This window comes from Callionymus lyra, chromosome 11, assembly GCF_982586985.1.
Source record: "Callionymus lyra chromosome 11, fCalLyr1.hap1.1, whole genome shotgun sequence".
NCBI classification, from domain to species: Eukaryota; Metazoa; Chordata; class Actinopteri; order Syngnathiformes; family Callionymidae; genus Callionymus; species Callionymus lyra.
This window is the reverse complement of record NC_141828.1, coordinates 3,108,863-3,131,500: the sequence shown is the minus strand read 5'-3', so window position 1 is coordinate 3,131,500 and position 22,638 is coordinate 3,108,863. Positions and strand designations below refer to the sequence as shown.

Here is a 22,638-nt window from a genome sequence, read left to right as displayed (position 1 = left end):
ATTATTCTTTTTCCCTGAACTGTGTTTCCTTCTGGATGAATAAAGAGTTTCTATTCTATTCTATCCTATCCTATCCTATCCTATCCTATCCTATCCTATCCTATCCTATCCTATTCTATTCTATTCTATTCTATTCTATTCTATTCTATTCTATTCTATTCTATTCTATCCTATCCTATCCTATCCTATCCTATCCTATCCTATCCTATCCTATCCTATTCTATTCTATTCTATTCTATTCTATTCTATTCTATTCTATCCTATCCTATCCTATTCTATTCTATTCTATTCTATTCTATTCTATTCTATTCTATTCTATTCTATCCTATCCTATTCTATCCTATTCTATTCTATTCTATTCTATTCTATTCTATTCTATCCTATCCTATCCTATTCTATTCTATCCTATTCTATTCTATTCTATCCTATTCTATTCTATTCTATTCTATTCTATTCTATCCTATTCTATCCTATTCTATTCTATTCTAAATGATTTGAAAATTAAAACAACAATAAAAGTAAATCAATAAGAATAAAGTAATTTAAAGTAAAGATCAATAGAGTCTCGTGGAATATTCTCGTGTTTCGTTCCTGACGAGTCACAGGTTGTGAGTCACAGGTTGTGTTTGTGAGTCACAGGTTGTGAGTCACAGGTTGTGTTTGTGAGTCACAGGTTGTGAGTCACAGGTTGTGAGTCACAGGTTGTGAGTCACAGGTTGTGAGTCACAGGTTGTGAGTCACAGGTTGTGAGTCACAGGTTGTGAGTCACAGGTTGTGTTTGTGAGTCTCACTCTGACGGATGTCGTATCCTGGAGGTTGAGTGAGTCCGTCCACGATGAGCTTCAGGGTCTCGGCTGAAGTCTGTAGGATCTGAACCAGTTCCTGCTCCGGACATGAATCCACCTTCATCTGCAGAGACTGTTTGAGACTCGAGTCTCCGATCTGGTCCGAGCGTCCGTGGACCAGAGTCAAGAACCTTCAGAGTCCAGAGACACAACTAGTTACCATGTTACTAGTTAAACACTTGATTGATCGTCACATAGTTACTAGTTAAACACTTGATTGATCGTCACATAGTTACTAGTTTGTTAAACACTTGATTGATCGTCACATAGTTACTAGTTTAACACTTGATTGATTGTCACATAGTTACTAGTTTGTTAAACACTTGATTGATCGTCACATAGTTACTAGTTTAACACTTGATTGATTGTCACATAGTTACTAGTTTGTTAAACACTTGATTGATCGTCACATAGTTACTAGTTAAACACTTGATTGATCGTCACATAGTTACTAGTTTAACACTTGATTGATCGTCACATAGTTACTAGTTTAACACTTGATTGATTGTCACATAGTTACTAGTTTAACACTTGATTGATTGTCACATAGTTACTAGTTTGTTAAACACTTGATTGATCGTCACATAGTTACTAGTTTAACACTTGATTGATTGTCACATAGTTACTAGTTTGTTAAACACTTGATTGATCGTCACATAGTTACTAGTTAAACACTTGATTGATCGTCACATAGTTACTAGTTAAACACTTGATTGATCGTCACATAGTTACTAGTTTAACACTTGATTGATTGTCACATAGTTACTAGTTTGTTAAACACTTGATTGATCGTCACATAGTTACTAGTTAAACACTTGATTGATCGTCACATAGTTACTAGTTTAACACTTGATTGATTGTCACATAGTTACTAGTTTAACACTTGATTGATTGTCACATAGTTACTAGTTTGTTAAACACTTGATTGATCGTCACATAGTTACTAGTTTAACACTTGATTGATTGTCACATAGTTACTAGTTTGTTAAACACTTGATTGATCGTCACATAGTTACTAGTTAAACACTTGATTGATCGTCACATAGTTACTAGTTAAACACTTGATTGATCGTCACATAGTTACTAGTTAAACACTTGATTGATCGTCACATAGTTACTAGTTTAACACTTGATTGATTGTCACATAGTTACTAGTTTGTTAAACACTTGATTGATCGTCACATAGTTACTAGTTTAACACTTGATTGATTGTCACATAGTTACTAGTTTGTTAAACACTTGATTGATCGTCACATAGTTACTAGTTAAACACTTGATTGATCGTCACATAGTTACTAGTTAAACACTTGATTGATCATCACATAGTTACTAGTTTGTTAAACACTTGATTGATCGTCACATAGTTACTAGTTAAACACTTGATTGATCATCACATAGTAACTAGTTTGTTTAACACTTGATTGATCGTCACATAGTTACTAGTTAAACACTTGATTGATCATCACATAGTTACTAGTTTGTTAAACACTTGATTGATCGTCACATAGTTACTAGTTTAACACTTGATTGATCGTCACATAGTTACTAGTTTGTTAAACACTTGATTGATCGTCACATAGTTACTAGTTTGTTAAACACTTGATTGATCGTCACATAGTTACTAGTTTGTTAAACACTTGATTGATCGTCACATAGTTACTAGTTTGTTAAACACTTGATTGATCGTCACATAGTTACTAGTTTGTTAAACACTTGATTAATCGTCACATAGTTACTAGTTTGTTAAACACTTGATTGATCGTCACATAGTTACTAGTTTGTTAAACACTTGATTAATCGTCACATAGTTACTAGTTTGTTAAACACTTGATTGATCGTCACATAGTTACTAGTTTGTTAAACACTTGATTAATCGTCACATAGTTACTAGTTTGTTAAACACTTGATTGATCGTCACATAGTTACTAGTTTGTTAAACACTTGATTAATCGTCACATAGTTACTAGTTTGTTAAACACTTGATTGATCGTCACATAGTTACTAGTTTGTTAAACACTTGATTGATCATCACATAGTTACTAGTTTGTTAAACACTTGATTGATCGTCACATAGTTACTAGTTTGTTAAACACTTGATTAATCGTCACATAGTTACTAGTTTGTTAAACACTTGATTGATCGTCACATAGTTACTAGTTTGTTAAACACTTGATTAATCGTCACATAGTTACTAGTTTGTTAAACACTTGATTGATCGTCACATAGTTACTAGTTTGTTAAACACTTGATTAATCGTCACATAGTTACTAGTTTGTTAAACACTTGATTGATCGTCACATAGTTACTAGTTAAACACTTGATTGATCGTCACATAGTTACTAGTTAAACACTTGATTGATCATCACATAGTTACTAGTTTGTTTAACACTTGATTGATCGTCACATAGTTACTAGTTTAACACTTGATTGATCGTCACATAGTTACTAGTTTGTTAAACACTTGATTAATCGTCACATAGTTACTAGTTTGTTAAACACTTGATTGATCGTCACATAGTTACTAGTTTGTTAAACACTTGATTAATCGTCACATAGTTACTAGTTTGTTAAACACTTGATTGATCGTCACATAGTCACTAGTTTGTTACTCGTGGATCCGTCAAACATCTGGACTCATTAGCTTCTGGATCGGGTCACCTCCTCACTTGTGGAACAATGTTTGTGAACTTCTGTGTAGATTCTTCACACACTGCACAGCTGCTGATCCATGAGTGTGTGTGTGTGTGTGTGTGCCTGTGTGTGACTGTGCGTGTGCTTGTGTGTGAGTGAGTGAGTGAGTGTATGTGTGCGTGTGTGTGTGAGTGTGTGTGTGCGTGTGTGCGTGTGAGTGCGTGTTTGTGCGTGTGTGTGTGTGTGCGTGTGTGTGTGTGTGCGTGTGTGTGTGTGTGCGTGTGCGTGTGTAACAGTTGTGTGGTGTCAGTGATGGATGTCGCTCACTGGCGCCTGATGCCACATAGACTCTGCAGCTGTTCCTGACATGATGGAAGGAGCAGGTGGACACACACATGTACACACAAATACAAAAGTAAACACACACATGTACACACAAATACAAAAGTAAACACACACATGTACACACAAATACAAAAGTAAACACACACATGTAAAAAAGTACACACACACATGTACACAAACATAGAAAAGTAAACACACACACATGTACACACACATGAACACACACATGTAAAAAAGTAAATACAAACACTTGTACATACACACATGTACACAAACAAGTACAAAAGTACACACGCACATGTACACATATACACATACATGTACACACACACCTTCAAAAGTACACATATACCCAAACTTGCAGAAAAAAAAAGTGCACAAACACACATGCACAGACATGCACAAACAAACACAGACACACACACACGACACATAAAAACACACGTGCACAAACACATAAAGAAAAGTGTAAACACACACACGTGCACAAACACACACAGAAGGGTGTAAACACACACACGTGCACAAACACACACAGAAAGGCGTAAACACACACACGTGCACAAACACACACAGAAAGGTGTAAACACACACGCGTGCACAATCACACACAGAAAGGCATAAACACACACACGTGCACAAACACACACAGAAAGGCATAAACACACACACGTGCACAAACACACACAGAAAGGCATAAACACACACACGTGCACAAACACACACAGAAAGGCGTAAACACACACACGTGCACAATCACACACAGAAAGGCATAAACACACACACGTGCACAAACACACACAGAAAGGCATAAACACACACACGTGCACAAACACACACAGAAAGGCGTAAACACACACACGTGCACAAACACACACAGAAAGGTGTAAAAACACACACGTGCACAATCACACACAGAAAGGTGTAAACACACACACGTGCACAAACACACACAGAAAGGTGTAAACACACACACGTGCACAAACACACACAGAAAGGTGTAAACATACACAAACACACACAGAACTTATATTTACAATTAATATGCAAATATTCACAGGCCACTGCATAGTGACCCAGTGATGACTGAGGACGAGAGGATACAGTGATGACTGAGGACGAGAGGATACAGTGATGACTGAGGACGAGAGGATACAGTGATGACTGAGGACGAGAGGATACAGTGATGACTGAGGACGAGAGGATACAGTGATGACTGAGGACGAGAGGATAAAGTGATGACTGAGGACGAGAGGATACAGTGATGACTGAGGACGAGAGGATACAGTGATGACTGAGGACGAGAGGATACAGTGATGACTGAGGACGAGAGGATACAGTGATGACTGAGGACGAGAGGATACAGTGATGACTGAGGACGAGAGGATACAGTGATGACTGAGGACGAGAGGATAAAGTGATGACTGAGGACGAGAGGATACAGTGATGACTGAGGACGAGAGGATACAGTGATGTTTGGACATCTTTTTGTTCGACAACAAAAGTTACGACTTCATTATTTTACTCAAACTGTAACAAACAAAAGGTTCTTGTGAAACAAACGAAGTCTTCGTGTGTGTTTTGTGTTTGGTTTCAGGAAGGAAGTGTGTGTGTGTGAGGATCGTGTTTCTCTAATGTGAGGATTTTACTTAAGCCGCACACTCCTGCTCACACACACACTCCTGCTCACACACACACACTCCTGCTCACACACACACTCCTGCTCACACACACACTCCTGCTCACACACACACACTCCTGCTCACACACACACACTCCTGCTCACACACACACACTCCTGCTCACACACACACACTCCTGCTCACACACACACACTCCTGCTCACACACACACTCCTGCTCACACACACAGTATTTTATTACTCACCCAGTCACCGTAGTATAACTCAGCCAGTCACTGTAGTATTACTCAGCCAGTCACGTAGTATTACTCAGCCAGTCACGTAGTATTACTCAGCCAGTCACTGCAGTATTACACAGCCAGTAACCGCAGTATTACTCAGCCAGTCACCGTAGTATTACTCAGCCAGTCACCGTAGTATTACTCAGCCAGTCACCGCAGTATTACACAGCCAGTCACCGCAGTATTACACAGCCAGTCACCGTAGTATTACTCAGCCAGTCACCGTCGTATTACTCAGCCAGTCACCGTCGTATTACTCAGCCAGTCACTGCAGTATTACTCAGCCAGTCACAGTAGTATTACTCAGCCAGTCACTGCAGTATTACTCAGCCAGTCACTGCATTATTACTCAGCAAGTCACTGCATTATTACTCAGCCAGTCACCGTAGTATTACTCAGCCAGTCACCGCAGTATTACTCAGCCAGTCACCGCAGTATTACTCAGCCAGTCACCGTAGTATTACTCAGCCAGTCACCGTAGTATTACTCAGCCAGTCACCGCAGTATTACTCAGCCAGTCACCATAGTATTAATCAGCCAGTCACCGTAGTATTACTCAGCCAGTCACCGTAGTAATACTCAGCCAGTCACCGCAGTATTACTCAGCCAGTCACCGCAGTATTACTCAGCCAGTCAGCGTAGTATTACTCAGCCAGTCACCGTAGTAATACTCAGCCAGTCACCGCAGTAATACTCAGCCAGTCACCGCAGTATTACTCAGCCAGTCACCGTAGTATTACTCAGCCAGTCACCGTAGTAATACTCAGCCAGTCACCGCAGTATTACTCAGCCAGTCACCGCAGTATTACTCAGTCAGTCAGCGTAGTACTACTCGGCCAGTCACCGTAGTACTACTCGGCCAGTCACCGTAGTATTACTCGGCCAGTCACCGTAGTATTACTCGGCCAGTCACCGTAGTATTACTCGGCCAGTCACCGTAGTATTACTCGGCCAGTCACCGTAGTATTACTCGGCCAGTCACCGTAGTATTACTCAGCCAGTCACCGTAGTATTACTCAGCCAGTCACCGTAGTATTACTCAGCCAGTCACCGCAGTATTACTCAGCCAGTCACCGTAGTATTACTTAGCCAGTCACCGTAGTATTACTCAGCCAGTCACCGCAGTATTACACAGCCAGTCACCGCAGTATTACTCAGCCAGTCACCGCAGTATTACTCAGCCAGTCACCGTAGTATTACTCAGCCAGTCACCGTAGTATTACTCAGCCAGTCACCGTAGTATTACTCAGCCAGTCAGCGTAGTATTACTCAGTCAGTCACCGTAGTATTACTCAGCCAGTCACTGTAGTATTACTCAGCCAGTCACTGCAGTATTACTCAGCCAGTCACCGTAGTATTACTCAGCCAGTCACTGTAGTATTACTCAGCCAGTCACTGTAGTATTACTCAGCCAGTCACCGCAGTATTACTCAGCCAGTCACCGTAGTATTACTCAGCCAGTCACCGTAGTATAACTCAGCCAGTCACCGTAGTATTACTCAGCCAGTCACTGTAGTATTACTCAGCCAGTCACCGCAGTATTACTCAGCCAGTCACCGTAGTATTACTCAGCCAGTCACCGTAGTATAACTCAGCCAGTCACCGTAGTATTACTCAGCCAGTCACCGTAGTATTACTCAGTCAGTCACCGTAGTATTACTCAGCCAGTCACCGTAGTATTACTCAGCCAGTCACCGTAGTATTACTCAGCCAGTCACCGTAGTATTACTCAGCCAGTCACCGCAGTATTACTCAGCCAGTCACCGTAGTATTACTCAGCCAGTCACCGTAGTATTACTCAGCCAGTCACCGTAGTATTACTCAGCCAGTCACCGTAGTATTACACAGCCAGTCACCGCAGTATTACACAGCCAGTCACCGTAGTATTACTCAGCCAGTCACCGTAGTATTACTCAGCCAGTCACTGTCGTATTACTTAGCCAGTCACCGTAGTATTACTCAGCCAGTCACCGTAGTAATACTCAGCCAGTCACCGCAGTATTACTCAGCCAGTCACCGCAGTATTACTCAGTCAGTCAGTGTAGTATTACTCAGCCAGTCACCGTAGTATTACTCAGCCAGTCACCGTAGTAATACTCAGCCAGTCACCGCAGTATTACTCAGCCAGTCACCGCAGTATTACTCAGCCAGTCAGCGTAGTATTACTCAGCCAGTCACCGTAGTAATACTCAGCCAGTCACCGCAGTAATACTCAGCCAGTCACCGCAGTATTACTCAGCCAGTCACCGTAGTATTACTCAGCCAGTCACCGTAGTAATACTCAGCCAGTCACCGCAGTATTACTCAGCCAGTCACCGCAGTATTACTCAGTCAGTCAGCGTAGTATTACTCGGCCAGTCACCGTAGTACTACTCGGCCAGTCACCGTAGTATTACTCGGCCAGTCACCGTAGTATTACTCGGCCAGTCACCGTAGTATTACTCGGCCAGTCACCGTAGTATTACTCGGCCAGTCACCGTAGTATTACTCGGCCAGTCACCGTAGTATTACTCGGCCAGTCACCGTAGTATTACTCAGCCAGTCACCGCAGTATTACTCAGCCAGTCACCGTAGTATTACTTAGCCAGTCACCGTAGTATTACTCAGCCAGTCACCGCAGTATTACACAGCCAGTCACCGCAGTATTACTCAGCCAGTCACCGTAGTATTACTCAGCCAGTCACCGTAGTATTACTCAGCCAGTCACCGTAGTATTACTCAGCCAGTCACCGTAGTATTACTCAGCCAGTCACCGTAGTATTACTCAGCCAGTCACCGTAGTATTACTCAGTCAGTCACCGTAGTATTACTCAGCCAGTCACTGTAGTATTACTCAGCCAGTCACTGCAGTATTACTCAGCCAGTCACCGTAGTATTACTCAGCCAGTCACTGTAGTATTACTCAGCCAGTCACTGTAGTATTACTCAGCCAGTCACCGCAGTATTACTCAGCCAGTCACCGTAGTATTACTCAGCCAGTCACCGTAGTATAACTCAGCCAGTCACCGTAGTATTACTCAGCCAGTCACTGTAGTATTACTCAGCCAGTCACCGCAGTATTACTCAGCCAGTCACCGTAGTATTACTCAGCCAGTCACCGTAGTATAACTCAGCCAGTCACCGTAGTATTACTCAGCCAGTCACCGTAGTATTACTCAGTCAGTCACCGTAGTATTACTCAGCCAGTCACCGTAGTATTACTCAGCCAGTCACCGTAGTATTACTCAGCCAGTCACCGTAGTATTACTCAGCCAGTCACCGCAGTATTACTCAGCCAGTCACCGTAGTATTACTCAGCCAGTCACCGTAGTATTACTCAGCCAGTCACCGTAGTATTACTCAGCCAGTCACCGTAGTATTACACAGCCAGTCACCGCAGTATTACACAGCCAGTCACCGTAGTATTACTCAGCCAGTCACCGTAGTATTACTCAGCCAGTCACTGTCGTATTACTTAGCCAGTCACCGTAGTATTACTCAGCCAGTCACCGTAGTAATACTCAGCCAGTCACCGCAGTATTACTCAGCCAGTCACCGCAGTATTACTCAGTCAGTCAGTGTAGTATTACTCAGCCAGTCACCGTAGTATTACTCAGCCAGTCACCGTAATATTACTCAGCCAGTCACCGTAGTATTACTCAGCCAGTCACCGTAGTATAACTCAGCCAGTCACCGCAGTATTACTCAGCCAGTCACCGCAGTATTACTCAGCCAGTCACCGTAGTATTACTCAGTCAGTCACCGTAGTATTACTCAGCCAGTCACCGTAGTATTACTCAGCCAGTCACCGTAGTATTACTCAGCCAGTCACCGTAGTATTACTCAGCCAGTCACCGTAGTATTACTTAGCCAGTCACCGTAGTATTACTCAGCCAGTCACCGCAGTATTACACAGCCAGTCACCGCAGTATTACTCAGCCAGTCAACGTAGTATTACTCAGCCAGTCACCGTAGTATTACTCAGCCAGTCACCGCAGTATTACTCAGCCAGTCACCGTAGTATTACTCAGCCAGTCACCGTAGTATTACTCAGCCAGTCACCGTAGTATTACTCAGCCAGTCACTGCAGTATTACACAGCCAGTCACCGCAGTATTACACAGCCAGTCACCGTAGTATTACTCAGCCAGTCACCGTCGTATTACTCAGCCAGTCACCGTAGTATTACTCAGCCAGTCACCGTAGTAATACTCAGCCAGTCACCGCAGTATTACTCAGCCAGTCACCGCAGTATTACTCAGTCAGTCAGCGTAGTATTACTCAGCCAGTCACCGCAGTATTACTCAGCCAGTCACTGTAGTATTACTCAGCCAGTCACCGTAGTATTACTCAGTCAGTCACCGCAGTATTACACAGCCAGTCACCGTAGTATAACTCAGCCAGTCAGCGTAGTATAACTCAGCCAGTCACCGTAGTATTACTCAGCCAGTCACCGTAGTATTACTCAGCCAGTCACCGCAGTATTACACAGCCAGTCACCGCAGTATTACTCAGCCAGTCACCGTAGTATTACTCAGCCAGTCACCGTAGTATTACTCAGCCAGTCACCGTAGTATAACTCAGCCAGTCACCGTAGTATTACTCAGCCAGTCACCGTAGTATTACTCAGCCAGTCACCGTAGTATTACTCAGCCAGTCACCGTAGTATTACTCAGCCAGTCACCGCAGTATTACTCAGCCAGTCACCGTAGTATAACTCAGCCAGTCACCGTAGTATTACTCAGCCAGTCACCGTAGTATTACTTAGCCAGTCACCGTAGTATTACTCAGCCAGTCACCGCAGTATTACACAGCCAGTCACCGTAGTATTACTCAGCCAGCCACCGTAGTATTACTCAGCCAGTCACCGTAGTATTACTCAGCCAGTCACCGTAGTATTACTCAGCCAGTCACCGCAGTATTACACAGCCAGTCACCGTAGTATTACTCAGCCACTCACCGTAGTATTACTCAGCCAGTCACCGTAGTATTACTCAGCCAGTCACCGTAGTATTACTCAGCCAGTCACCGTAGTATTACTCAGCCAGTCACCGTAGTATTACTCAGCCAGTCACTGTAGTATTACTCAGCCAGTCTCACACACACACACACACACACACACACACACACACAAGGATGTGTGTAGACTAAACACAGTTGAGTGAGTGCAGCTGTAGCGACTCCTCCCTGTTGTTGACGGTGTATGTGTGACTCTCACACCGACACACCAGTTCTACGTGGACATCAGCATTTCTAACGATGTCTTCTCACTCAAGGACGCGAGCCACACTCCCTCTGGTCCCATGTGGGCCCAAATCAAATCAGAGTCCTGCGCCAGGATAACTGGCCCCATATGAGAGGCTGTCAAAATCAACTCCATCTTATCCCAAACATGCCCGGGCCAGTGGGATCCTCCCTCTAATGTGCGCTCGTACCTCTGGGCCACGTGGTACGACTCCGGGTGGATGCAGGTCTGGTCCAGAGGATTCATGGAGGACGGGATGTTGACGCTGGACTTTCCTTTAGCCTTCTTTGCTGCTGGTTTCTCCGACACGACTCGGCCAGGATGATGTAGAGAATTGGCACTGAGTACAAGAAAAACATTGGAGATGTATGAGGAGCTTTAAGTACTGAGAGCTGCTGTTGAGGGAGGAATGAATACATCAACTTCTACATTACCAGAGGAAAAATACCCTTTTATTCAATTTTACAGCATATTTCAATATATAGTGATAGTGGGTGACATATGTGTAGTATTGTGCAGTACTTGACTCTGGTGTTGTGATAGTGTAGTAACAAGTATATATGTGTAGTATTGTCCAGTACTTGACTCTGGTGTTGTGATAGTGTAGTAACAAGTACATATGTGTAGTATTGTGCAGTACTTGACTCTGGTGTTGTGATAGTGTAGTAACAAGTATATATATGTAGTATTGTGCAGTACTTGACTCTGGTGTTGTGATAGTGTAGTAACAAGTATATATGTGTAGTATTGTCCAGTACTTGACTCTGGTGTTGTGATAGTGTAGTAACAAGTATATATGTGTAGTATTGTCCAGTACTTGACTCTGGTGTTGTGATAGTGTAGTAACAAGTATATATATGTGTAGTATTGTCCAGTACTAGACTCTGGTGTTGTGATAGTGTAGTAACAAGTATATATATGTGTAGTATTGTCCAGTACTAGACTCTGGTGTTGTGATAGTGTAGTAACAAGTATATATGTGTAGTATTGTCCAGTACTTGACTCTGGTGTTGTGATAGTGTAGTAACAAGTATATATATGTGTAGTATTGTCCAGTACTAGACTCTGGTGTTGTGATAGTGTAGTAACAAGTATATATATGTAGTATTGTGCAGTACTTGACTCTGGTGTTGTGATAGTTTAGTAACAAGTATATATGTGTAGTATTGTCCAGTACTTGACTCTGGTGTTGTGATAGTGTAGTAACAAGTATATATGTGTAGTATTGTCCAGTACTTGACACTGGTGTTGTGATAGTGTAGTCACAAGTATATATATGTGTAGTATTGTCCAGTACTAGACTCTGGTGTTGTGATAGTGTAGTAACAAGTATACATGTGTAGTATTGTCCAGTACTTGACTCTGGTGTTGTGATAGTGTAGTAACAAGTATACATGTGTAGTATTGTCCAGTACTTGACTCTGGTGTTGTGATAGTGTAGTAACAAGTATACATGTGTAGTATTGTGGAGTACTTCTTCTGGTACCTGTTGACGGTCTGAGGGTTGATCCTGATAAATCCTGCACATTGCTGGTAAGTCTTCGGTCCGACACCTTTCACCAGCTTCAGTTGTTCTCTGTTGACGAACGGTCCGTTGACTTGGATCCACTCGGAGATGTTTCGAGCTCTGGCCGCGTTCAGACCCGAGACGTGTCTGATGAAGTAGTACATGACACGTGTGATAAAGTACTACGAACTATGAAGATAGAATGTCAATCAAGTGACGCAAAAAAGGGAAACGATAAAAAGAAAATGTTACTGAAAAATCAAATATATTTGTTAAACATTGTTATTGGATGAACAAATATTGATCAGATATAAATACTATTACAGAACTACTTGACAGTTTACATTCATTTCAATATTGAAGTTTGAGTCATTGGAGGTCATTGAGTGAGAAACAGGTAGAAGATGAAGTAACTTCAAGTAACAAAGTCAGTTCGTGTAAAAACACTTTTGTTCGTCGACAACATCACGAGTCGTTAAACCTGCAGTCGATGAAGAAGTGATTTGGAACATATTAGTTTTCACAGTGACTCACACTCGACTGTGTCAACACAACACATAATACTTCAGTCATCAACACGTCTGTGTGTACATGTGTGCGAGTGTGTGCAGGAAAACACCTTTCAAGAGCAGACGAGTCAACAGATGACCTGACGCTTCTGATGCCAACGTCAACCCAGTCTGGGCTCGAGGGCTCTGATCAGGTTCTGACGCACACAAGGGCCACATTATACACAACATTTGTGTACTTGTTGTCACATGTCGTCTGAATCACAAACTAGAACCATTAACTGAAGGTTTTACTTTTGTATATGTGATTGTGTTTATAATAAAACACACACTAAATTAAATACGTGACTCATTCACAGCCGTCAACACTGAGTCTGGATCTGTTCGAGGATTCTGCCTCCTTGCTACTGTCACACGTGTGTTTTCTCCCTTTAAGACTAACTTCATACGAGTGTGTATATGTGTGTATATGTGTGTATATGTGTGTACATGTGTGTATGTGTATATATGTGTATATATGTGTGTATGTGTGTATATGTATATGTGTGTATATGTGTATATAAGTGAGTATATGTGTATATGTGTGTATATGTGTACATTTGTGTGTATGTCAGTGTATATGTGTGTATGTGAGTGTATATGTGTATATATGCATATATGTGTGTATGTGTGTATATGTGTATATATGCATATATGTGCATATATGTGTATATGTATATGTGTGTATATGTGTATATGTGTGTATAAGTGAGTATATGTGTGTATGTGAGTGTATATGTGTGTATATGTGTACATGTGTATATGTATGTATGTGTGTATATGTGTATATGTGTGTAGGTGTATGTGTGTATGTGAGTGTATATGTGTACATGTGTATATATGTGTATGTGCGTATGTGTATATTTGTATGTGTATGTGTGTGTATATACAGTATGTGTGTATATGTATATGTGTGTATGTGAGTGTATATGTGTGTATGTGTATGCGTGTGTGTGAGTCCTAACCCTACAGTGTGAAGTGTCGACAGTCAAGTCTTCACTCGTCTATGAAAGCATGACCTCTGACCTCATCAGAGTCTCGGAGCAGATGTTGACGTCGACGCCGACGAAGCTCACACACTCCTGGATGACGCCGTCCAGCGCCGCCTTCAGAGCCTTGGATGAGACGTCGTGCTGCAATCACACGTTCACACGACATTAACACACGGTTCGCTTGATTCATCGTGAATCACTTCATCACCCAAACTTAGGTACAAAACCAGGACTTGTGTGAATTAGATTCTTTATGTATTTATTATAAGAACTTGTAAAAAACCTTCAATATTTTCAACGACACCTGATTTCACTCACAAAACAAAGAAAAACATGTTGGTGTCATTTTCACTCTTCGTCAGATCCTGAAGGAACTAGTTTGGTCAGAACATGAAGGACAGAGACGAGAAGACGAGAAGACGCAAAGACGCGGAGACGAGAAGACGCAAAGACGCGAAGACGAGAAGACGCGAAGACGAGAAGACGAGAAGACGCGAAGACGAGAAGACGAGAAGACGCGAAGACGAGAAGACGAGAAGACGAGAAGACGCGAAGACGAGAAGACGCGAAGACGAGAAGACGCGAAGACGCGTGACGAGAAGACGCGAAGACGAGAAGACGCGAAGACGAGAAGACGCGAAGACGAGAAGACGCGAAGACGAGAAGACGCGAAGACGAGAAGACGAGAAGACGCGAAGACGAGAAGACGAGAAGACGCGTGACGAGAAGACGCGAAGACGAGAAGACGCGAAGACGCGAAGACGAGAAGACGCGAAGACGAGAAGACGAGAAGACGCGAAGACGAGAAGACGAGAAGACGAGAAGACGCGAAGACGAGAAGACGGGAAGACGCGTGACGAGAAGACGCGAAGACGAGAAGACGCGAAGACGAGAAGACGCGAAGACGCGAAGACGAGAAGACGCGAAGACGAGAAGTCGCGAAGACGCGAAGACGCGTGACGAGAAGACGCGATGACGAGAAGACGAGAAGACGCGAAGACGAGAAGACGAGAAGACGAGAAGACGCGAAGACGCGAAGACGAGAAGACGCGAAGACGAGAAGACGCGAAGACGCGAAGACGCGAAGACGCGAAGACGCGTGACGAGAAGACGCGATGACGCGATGACGAGAAGACGAGAAGACGAGAAGACGAGAAGACGCGAAGACGCGAAGACGCGAAGACGAGAAGACGAGAAGACGCGAAGACGAGAAGACGAGAAGACGAGAAGACGAGGAGACGAGGAGACGAGGAGACGAGGAGACGAGGAGACGCGAAGACGCGAAGACGCGAAGACGAGAAGACGAGAAGACGAGAAGACGCGAAGACGAGAAGACGAGAAGACGCGAAGACGAGAAGACGAGAAGACGCGAAGACGCGAAGACGCGAAGACGAGAAGACGAGAAGACGAGAAGACGAGAAGACGAGAAGACGCGAAGACGAGAAGACGCGAAGACTAGAAGACGCGAAGACGAGAAGAGGAGAAGACGCGAAGACGAGAAGACGCGAAGACGAGAAGACGAGAAGACGAGAAGACGCGAAGACGCGAAGACGAGAAGACGCGAAGACGAGAAGACGCGAAGACGAGAAGACGAGAAGACGAGAAGACGAGAAGACGAGAAGACGAGAAGACGCGAAGACGAGGAGACGAGGAGACGAGGAGACGAGGAGACGCGAAGACGCGGAGACGCGAAGACGAGAAGACGCGAAGACGAGAAGACGCGAAGACGAGAAGACGAGAAGACGCGAAGACGAGAAGACGAGAAGACGAGAAGACGCGAAGACGCGAAGACGCGAAGACGCGAAGACGCGAAGACGAGAACACGAGAAGAAGCGAAGACGCGTGACGAGAAGACGCGAAGACGAGAAGACGCGAAGACGAGAAGACGCGAAGACGCGTGACGAGAAGACGCGATGACGAGAAGACGAGAAGACGCGAAGACGCGAAGACGAGAAGACGAGAAGACGAGAAGACGAGAAGACGCGAAGACGAGAAGACGAGAAGACGAGAAGACGCGAAGACGAGAAGACGAGAAGACGCGAAGACGAGAAGACGCGAAGACACGTGACGAGAAGACGCGAAGACGCGAAGACGAGAAGACGCGAAGACGCGTGACGAGAAGACGCGAAGACGAGAAGACGAGAAGACGCGAAGACGAGAAGACGCGAAGACGAGAAGACGAGAACACGAGAACACGAGAAGACGCGAAGACGAGAAGACGAGAAGACGCGAAGACGAGAAGAGGAGAAGAGGAGAAGACGCGAAGACGAGAAGACGAGAAGACGCGAAGACGAGAAGACGAGAAGACGAGAAGACGAGAAGACGCGAAGACGAGAAGACGAGAAGACGCGAAGACGCGAAGACGCGAAGACGAGAAGACGAGAAGACGCGAAGACGAGAAGACGCGGAGACGAGGAGACGAGGAGACGAGGAGACGCGAAGACGCGAAGACGAGAGGACGCGAGGACGCGAAGACGCGAAGACGAGAAGACGAGAAGACGAGAAGACGCGAAGACGCGTGACGAGAAGACGCGAAGACGCGAAGACGAGAAGACGCGAAGACGAGAAGACGCGAAGACGAGAAGACGAGAAGACGCGAAGACGAGAAGACGAGAAGACGAGAAGACGAGAAGACGCGTGACGAGAAGACGCGAAGACGAGAAGACGCGAAGACGAGAAGACGCGAAGACGAGAAGACGAGAAGACGAGAAGACGCGAAGACGAGAAGACGCGAAGACGAGAAGACGCGAAGACGCGTGACGAGAAGACGCGAAGACGAGAAGACGCGAAGACGAGAAGACGCGAAGACGCGAAGACGAGAAGACGCGAAGACGAGAAGACGCGAAGACGCGAAGACGCGTGACGAGAAGACGCGATGACGAGAAGACGAGAAGACGCGAAGACGAGAAGACGAGAAGACGCGAAGACGAGAAGACGAGAAGACGCGAAGACGAGAAGACGCGAAGACGCGAAGACGCGTGACGAGAAGACGCGATGACGCGATGACGAGAAGACGAGAAGACGCGAAGACGCGAAGACGAGAAGACGAGAAGACGCGAAGACGAGAAGACGAGAAGACGCGAAGACGAGAAGACGCGAAGACGAGAAGACGCGAAGACGAGGAGACGAGGAGACGAGGAGACGCGAAGACGCGAAGACGCGAAGACGAGAAGACGCGAAGACGAGAAGACGCGAAGACGAGAAGACGAGAAGACGCGAAGACGAGAAGACGAGAAGACGAGAAGACGCGAAGACGCGAAGACGCGAAGACGAGAACACGAGAACACGAGAAGAAGCGAAGACGCGTGACGAGAAGACGCGAAGACGAGAAGACGCGAAGACGAGAAGACGCGAAGACGCGTGACGAGAAGACGCTATGACGAGAAGACGCGAAGACGAGAAGACGCGAAGACGCGAAGACGAGAAGACGAGAAGACGAGAAGACGCGAAGACGAGAAGACGAGAAGACGAGAAGACGAGAAGACGCGAAGACGAGAAGACGCGAAGACGAGAAGACGCGAAGACACGTGACTAGAAGACGCGAAGACGCGTGACGAGAAGACGCGAAGACGCGAAGACGCGTGACGAGAAGACGCGAAGACGAGAAGACGCGAAGACGAGAAGACGAGAACACGAGAACACGAGAAGACGCGAAGACGAGAAGACGCGAAGACGAGAAGACGCGAAGACGAGAAGAGGAGAAGACGCGAAGACGAGAAGACGCGAAGACGAGAAGACGAGAAGACGCGAAGACGAGAAGACGCGAAGACGAGAAGACGAGAAGACGCGAAGACGCGAAGACGAGAAGACGAGAAGACGAGAAGACGCGAAGACGCGAAGACGAGAAGACGCGGAGACGAGGAGACGAGGAGACGAGGAGACGAGGAGACGCGAAGACGAGAGGACGCGAGGACGCGAAGACGCGAAGACGAGAAGACGAGAAGACGCGAAGACGAGAAGACGAGAAGACGAGAAGACGCGAAGACGCGAAGACGAGAACACGAGAACACGAGAACACGAGAAGAAGCGAAGACGCGAAGACGAGAAGACGCGAAGACTAGAAGACGCGAAGACGCGAAGACGAGAAGAGGAGAAGAGGAGAAGACGCGAAGACGAGAAGACGCGAAGACGCGAAGACGCGAAGACGCGAAGACGAGAAGACGAGAAGACGAGAAGACGCGAAGACGCGAAGACGCGAAGACGAGAAGACGCGAAGACGAGAAGACGAGAAGACGCGAAGACGAGAAGACGCGAAGACGCGTGACGAGAAGACGAGAAGACGAGAAGACGAGAAGACGCGAAGACGCGAAGACGAGAAGACGAGAAGACGCGAAGACGAGAAGGCGCGAAGACGCGTGACGAGAAGACGCGAAGACGCGTGACGAGAAGACGCGAAGACGAGAAGACGCGAAGACGCGTGACGAGAAGATGCGAAGACGAGAAGACGCGAAGACGAGAAGACGCGAAGACGCGTGACGAGAAGACGCGATGACGAGAAGACGCGAAGACGAGAAGACGCGAAGACGAGAAGACGAGAAGACGCGAAGACGAGAAGACGAGAAGACGCGAAGACGAGAAGACGCGAAGACGAGAAGACGCGAAGACGCGTGACGAGAAGACGCGAAGACGCGAAGACGAGAAGACGCGAAGACGCGTGACGAGAAGACGCGATGACGAGAAGACGAGAAGACGCGAAGACAAGACGAGAAGACGAGAAGACGCGAAGACGAGAAGACGCGAAGACGAGAAGACGAGAAGACGCGTGACGCGAAGACGAGAAGACGCGAAGACGCGTGACGAGAAGACGCGATGACGAGAAGACGAGAAGACGCGAAGACGCGAAGACGAGAAGACGAGAAGACGCGAAGACGAGAACACGAGAACACGAGAACACGAGAAGAAGCGAAGACGAGAAGACGCGAAGACTAGAAGATGAGAAGACGAGAAGACGAGAAGAGGAGAAGACGAGAAGACGAGAAGACGCGAAGACGAGAAGACGCGAAGACGAGAAGAGGAGAAGACGAGAAGACGAGAAGACGCGAAGACGAGAAGACGAGAAGACGCGAAGACGAGAAGACGAGAAGACGCGTGACGAGAAGACGCGAAGACGAGAAGACGCGAAGACGAGAAGACGAGAAGACGCGTGACGAGAAGACGAGAAGACGCGTGACGAGAAGACGCGATGACGAGAAGACGAGAAGACGCGAAGACGAGAAGACGCGAAGACGAGAACACGAGAACACGAGAAGAAGCGAAGACGAGAAGACGCGAAGACGAGAAGATGAGAAGACGAGAAGACGAGAAGAGGAGAAGACGAGAAGACGCGAAGACGAGAAGACGCGAAGACGAGAAGACGCGTGACGAGAAGACGCGAAGACGAGAAGACGAGAAGACGAGAAGACGCGAAGACGAGAAGACGAGAAGACGCGAAGACGAGAAGACGCGAAGACGAGAAGACGCGAAGACGAGAAGACGCGAATACGCGAAGACGAGAAGACGCGAAGACGCGTGACGAGAAGATCGTCGTTTTCTTCTCGCAGGCATTTGTTTCTTCGAGATCTTTGTTTTATTTTGTCATATAATGACGTGAATCATCTTTAAATCTTTCATCAAAGTCACTTTCATTCTTTTCTCAAGTTTGTGTCAGTGATTCGTTCATGTGTTCATCGTCTCTCCGTCACTCGTTTGTCTCACTGTCCTCTCGTTCTTCTGGTTCTAAACACTGAGGTCGTGGAGAGACTGAGGGATGAAGACTTCTGTGGTCCAGAGGTTCTCATACCTTTCTGTGGTCCAGAGGTTCTCATACCTTTCTGTGGTCCAGAGGTTCTCATACCTCTCTGTGGTCCAGAGGTTCTCATACCTCTCTGTGGTCCAGAGGTTCTCATACCTTTCTGTGGTCCAGAGGTTCTCCTCATACCTTCATAACTACACGAGTCAACGTCACACAACTCGACTCAATCGTTTGACTCGGTTTTGATTGACACACGTCCGATCCAATCAAATCTCTTGGGCGTCGCTCACTGACACAGAGAGCGTCCCATTGGTCGATGTTGTAACTTGTGGTCCAATCAGCTGCAGCTTCACTGACATGTTTCTGTGAGTGTGTCGAGTCAATCAAGTTGTTGTCATAGTAACACAATCAAAGATGTTAGAGTCATGTGACTGAAGCGATGACATCATCACTCTCCGACTGTGAACTACAGATTTAACGATATGTCATGTGACTGTCCATCAAATGACAGGACGGATGACAGGCTGAGGTCAACTTTGTTTGACGGTCATGTGATCAACACACAGATGATTGACAGATGGATGACATGGAGGGTGAGAACAAACACGTTCTTATCTTTCCTGACTCGTGTTATTGTTCACGACGACGTCGACATGTGACTCGACGACGGCCGGAGATACAAAGACGGGAAACGGAGACGAAGGAAAGAAGCTGAAACGTTACACCTCAGAGGAAGGTCTCACAGCGAGGAGGTTCAGACGTGTTCGGACATTCCTGCTGAACCTTCTGGAACCGACAGGATCCACGGAACACATCGTGAGGAGAGTTTGGATTTCTTTTGAAAGAAAGTGTTCCTCACTTACATTACACACACTTTACATCTAATACATGTCATTTACATTATATATATATTGATATAATAAAAACAACATTAATGATGAAAGGAAAAATAAAGTTAAAATGACTAGTATTGTAATAAAATAATATTTTTATTCATATACCTTTTTAAATAAATGAACAGATCAGACTCATAAAATAATCCTATTTAATTCTTCAAACTATTGTTTTCTTTAGTGCTGCGGTTCCAAACAAATGGAATATTAAACCTGTGTAAACAGAACATGAAGTGAATGACTTGTGACTTCAGGCCTATGATGGAGTCATATTTGAAGAACATGCTGAAGAACCAGAGGTTCTGACCTCACGTCTCATTGAAGGACCAGATGGCGTCAATTAAAAAACATGAGAAATATTAAAAACTGTCAACTTCGTTTGGACGACATCAGAATGAAAGAGATCTTACTGAAGGGAGAAGGAAAGAAAACGAAGCTCAATGGAAAATGAATTATGGATTAAACTGAAGGATGACGAGGACATTCTAAGAGACGTGTTTCATGGTCTTGAGATCCAGACCCTCGAACCTCAACAGCATCTTGATGGACTGGATCTCAGTGCGAAGGTCATGTTTAGTTTGGATCAAGAGCAGCTCAAGTCAGCAAAACTAGTCCTTGGAACAAAGTGTTTCTGTCGACGCCTTCCATGAAATGTTGCTGAGTAACGACTGAGAAGAGGAGTGAAGGACGGAGAGAAGGAGTGAAGGACGGAGAGAAGGAGTGAAGGACGGAGAGAAGGAGTGAAGGACGGAGAGAAGGAGTGAAGGACGGAGAGAAGGAGCGAAGGACGGAGAGACAAGGAGTAAAGGACAGAGAGAAGGAGTGAAGGAAGGAGAGAAGAGGAGTGAAGGATGGAGAGAAGAGGAGTGAAGGAAGGAGAGAAGAGGAGTGAAGGAAGGAGAGAAGGAGTGAAGAACGGAGAGAAAGAGTGAAGGACGGAGAGACGAGGAGTGAAGGAAGAGGAGTGAAGGACGGAGAGAAGGAGTGAAGGACGGAGAGAAGGAGTGAAGGACGGAGAGAAGGAGTGAAGGACGGAGAGAAGGAGTGAATGACGGAGAGAAGGAGTGAAGGACGGAGAGATGAGGAGTGAAGGACGGAGAGAAGAGGAGTGAAGGACGGAGAGAAGAGGAGTGAAGGACGGAGAGAAGGAGTGAAGGACGGAGAGAAGGAGTGAAGGACGGAGAGAAGGAGTGAAGGACGGAGAGAAGAGGAGTGAAGGACGGAGAGAAGAGGAGTGAAGGACGGAGAGAAGAGGAGTGAAGGACGGAGAGAAGAGGAGTGAAGGACGGAGAGAAGAGGAGTGAAGGACGGAGAGAAGGAGTGAAGGACGGAGAGAAGAGGAGTGAAGGACGGAGAGAAGAGGAGTGAAGGACGGACAGAAGAGGAGTGAAGGACGGAGAGAAGAGGAGTGAAGGACGGAGAGAAGAGGAGTGAAGGACGGAGAGAAGAGGAGTGAAGGACGGAGAGAAGAGGAGTGAAGTACGGAGAGAAGGAATGAAGGACGGAGAGAAAAGGAGTGAAGGACGGAGAGAAGAGGAGTGAAGGACGGAGAGAAGAGGAGTGAAGTACGGAGAGAAGGAATGAAGGACGGAGAGAAGAGGAGTGAAGGATGGAGAGAAGAGGAGTGAAGGACGGAGAGAAAAGGAGTGAAGTACGGAGAGAAGGAATGAAGGACGGAGAGAAGAGGAGTGAAGGACGGAGAGAAGAGGAGTGAAGTACGGAGAGAAGGAATGAAGGACGGAGAGAAGAGGAGTGAAGGATGGAGAGAAGACGAGTGAAGGACGGAGAGAAGAGGAGTGAAGGACGGAGAGAAGAGGAGAAACAAACTTGTGATGATCATGAAAATTAAACATTAAACATGTTGACACTTGAACATTAAACACGTTGACACTTGAACATTAAACATGTTGACACTTGAACATTAAACATGTTGACATTTGAACATTAAACATGTTGACACTTGAACATTAAACACGTTGACACTTGAACATTAAACATGT

At 45.6% G+C, this 22,638-nt stretch overlaps 1 protein-coding gene across 2 annotated transcripts in view; it reads right to left on the bottom strand.

Moving 5' to 3' along the window:
• The window catches only part of srbd1 (S1 RNA binding domain 1), an 80,443-nt gene that overhangs the window by 4,459 nt on the left and 53,346 nt on the right, over window positions 1-22,638 (bottom strand). For both annotated transcript variants that reach the window (XM_087802096.1, XM_087802095.1), the window contains exons 17-20: window positions 14,049-14,155; window positions 12,454-12,621; window positions 11,158-11,307; window positions 792-976 (exon numbers count right to left, since the gene is read on the bottom strand). In XM_087802096.1, coding sequence (XP_087658222.1) covers window positions 792-976; window positions 11,158-11,307; window positions 12,454-12,621; window positions 14,049-14,155 — 610 coding nt within the window. The remainder of the gene's footprint in view (window positions 1-791; window positions 977-11,157; window positions 11,308-12,453; window positions 12,622-14,048; window positions 14,156-22,638) is intronic.